The sequence below is a fragment of the Ruditapes philippinarum genome, unplaced genomic scaffold, assembly GCF_026571515.1.
Source record: "Ruditapes philippinarum isolate M1 unplaced genomic scaffold, ASM2657151v2 ctg4721_1_1_1_1, whole genome shotgun sequence".
NCBI classification, from domain to species: domain Eukaryota; kingdom Metazoa; phylum Mollusca; class Bivalvia; order Venerida; family Veneridae; genus Ruditapes; species Ruditapes philippinarum.
The window spans coordinates 101,000-104,091 of record NW_026856658.1 but is presented as its reverse complement, the minus strand read 5'-3'; the positions used below and the strand labels follow the sequence as shown (position 1 = coordinate 104,091).

The window sequence follows — 3,092 nt, the reverse complement described above, 5'->3', positions numbered from 1 at the left end:
GAAAATATAACACAAATTTTGAATGTAGTTTCGGTTAACTGTATGTAACATCCTTACGGTATTGCAAATTTTGAAGTTTTATGTATCCTGGCATTTCCTTCAGATACTTGTATCAGGAGCTCGATCTTCTTAAAAAGATAGTAAACGTCCCTTTTCTCAAGTTTTAATGAATACATCTGCGCTGTTGACATAGTTTTGCAGACATTGTTAACGTCTCTTGTTCCAGTATTTTAATAAGGGGTATCTTGCTTGTCAAACTTAAACTTAAGAGGTTATGATGACCTAGCTAGCCATTAATCTGTCTCTTCTATAATCAACTGATGTAAATCATAGTTCTTCCTAAACTATTGTGTCAAAATCTTTCTGCATTGTTTTAAGTAAAAATGTAATAGAGAATGCAAATATACGAAATAGTTTACAAAAAAAAAAGATTACAATCGAAATTTTCTCGGGGTACTTTATAGATTCACAAGACACCATTTAATATGACATTTAGCTGAAGTTGTAGAAGGCTGTTATCCTAGGTTATGCTTTGGCATTCAAGTGTGTTACATTCTTAGCTTTCAAACACTACGATTTTGTTTGTTGCTTCGTAGTTGGACATGTCATACATATAGTCATAAATAGATAAAATTGTAACAGGTATTCAATAATAATTAATATAAAATCAATTGTTGTTTCAGAATATTTATTATACTTCCTATCCCAGAGACAACATGATAAAATGATAATAATCAAAAAATAAATGTGAAGTATACTTATAATTTTCATTAATAATCTTTGATATGCCTGTCCTCAAAATAACACTTGACACGGGCCATAAAAGCTTATTACTGCTTTAAGAATGTCAATTGAAACTATATGAAATTATGGAGTTATGCAAGTATAGGAATTTTAATGGAAGCACATGCTTATCAAACAACAATTATTCAACAACACTATTTTAGGAAATATATAAACTGAAATCATAAACTATATTCAGCAAGTATAAACAGGGTTAGCATGTTATTTATTTACAATCTTACAGCCAAGTTTCAAAGGCTTAATGTAAAATGATTTGAATAAAAGCTAAAAACTTCAATTAACTGGCTCTCATTTTTAAACTGAGATAACAATAAGATGACAACATATTATAATATTTGTATATAAACGTTATTAAAGATAATAAAAAGCAACTACAATGTAAAATCAGACTAATCGCTATTTTTTTTAATGTTTCCAAAAACAAGAGAAAAAAGAACCCCCAAACAAAGTCCAACACTGCAAAAATGAAAATATTGCAGGCTCGGTTTGATTGGGCCTGTTTATGGACGGCACAGTCAAGTGCAAACCACCGCCCACGCCCCCTAGCACCGGCTAAAGCAGATTTCAACATTTACCATGAACTGGTATAATTTTGAATTTCGAAACATCCGCAGGTGTGTTCATATGGCGGTTATCACGGAACCTTCAATGTGAGACGTAAGTGTCACTCCATGAAAAGCGGCATATGGTCCTAAAGTAAACAATGCGTGTGCCCTAAACGAGAAAACAATGGGCGGAACTTAATGAAATGGAATTTTGATAGGGGGATCAGAGGTTATAAAGCATGCATATCACAAATAAGACGTCAAAAGGCAATTTAAAAAGCAGGTCACATATCCTAAGGGTGATTCAACAGTATTCAAGTGAGGAATACTGGAACCACCCAACAAGAAAATAGTCGAATAGAAAGAATTTAATGACAATAATGTCGTGCTGAACGAACTTTAAGGATCAAAAATATACATCTCAGATTGAATGTACGAGGCGACTTTTTACAGCCTCCACACGGCACAAACCACGCTGATGTTGCGATTAAATAGTGAAAACAATAACCCCCAAAGAAAGCCCAACACGGCAAAATTGAAAATATAGCAGGCTCGGTTCAAACTTCGGTCTCAATTTTCTGTTCAGACTTTGAGGGTTGACTTTGCACTGATGATTTAGAAGTTTTTGGTTTGTTTTGTTGACTGCCTATACCTTGATTCTGACCTTGGACTTTTTTAGAATTCTGCTTTAAAATATCACTTAACATGCTCTGTGTTATTTTAACCTGTTCAAGCAATTCTTCAAGCCGTTGATCTTGTTTTCTTTCGTTGGTTTCCCTGGCTTCCATGTTTTCGTCATGCTTTCTAGTTATATCATCTTTGATAATTGCAATTTCTTTCGTTAGTTTTTCAAATTGAACCGACTGATTCAAGTTGATTTCTTTAGCTTTTTGTAGTTCTTTATCCTTTTCAACTATTGTATTTTTTAATTCATCTATCTCTTTCCTATGTTTTACAATTCCGCTCTGGTCATATTCAGATCCATTTTTATTACCTTTTTCCGCGTTTATCAACTGTTTTTTCATCTCATATTCATTTTTCTCTGATGTTGTTATTTTCGCTTTGAGTTCTTGTATTTCGTTTTCTAAACGTGCAATTTTATTTGATTGGACAAAAGGGAGTTCTGAATCTTTTTCTTCCATTTTTCTTGCGATCGCCATTTTCAATATTATGACTGGGAATCATTTCGATAGTTTGCCTTTCTTCTTGCTGTAAACTTTCATTTTCATTTGAAATTTCATCTTTGGTTTTGTTTTTCTTTTTTAGCTTTTTTGATGTGGTCATTCCTTCTACATCCAAAAAACCAGAATCCTGAAATAACTGACCATTATTAGTATGACCCTTTGAATACGTAATCTAATTAAAACGCGTATCTGTATATAGAATATATTCAAATAATAGTATAATTACAACTTATAAAATGTTTACCAAGCCCCCTTCAGCCATGACTTTTTTTCTTTTCCGTCCAGTCAAATCGATTCTTGAACTGAAAAGAAAATGAGACTTCAATCGTCATTTTCATTCAAATTTTGCTCTATTATTCTTAACTACTTCAACAATAACAGCAAAAACTTTTATTCTACTATCCAGATGAACCATTTGTTATTCATATTGGAATTTAACATATTATCGTGACATTTATTACATATCTTGATTGATTTTGATTTGCGGACAAAATATTACTCCAAAATTTGATAATTCTCGATTTAATGGTATCTATTTAGTTCTTCGTATAGCATATTG

General features: G+C 32.1%; 1 protein-coding gene across 1 annotated transcript; it reads right to left on the bottom strand.

The window, feature by feature from the left end:
• Positions 1-1,004: 1,004 nt before the first annotated feature.
• LOC132747230 (M protein, serotype 12-like) lies at positions 1,005-2,837 on the bottom strand. The gene is made up of 2 exons (XM_060736559.1): positions 2,778-2,837; positions 1,005-2,660 (listed from the first exon to the last, which is right to left on the bottom strand). Exon 2 carries the CDS (start codon positions 2,507-2,509, stop codon positions 1,907-1,909), a length of 603 nt encoding a protein of 200 aa, XP_060592542.1. The 5' UTR covers positions 2,510-2,660; positions 2,778-2,837; the 3' UTR covers positions 1,005-1,906.
• Positions 2,838-3,092: the final 255 nt, after the last annotated feature.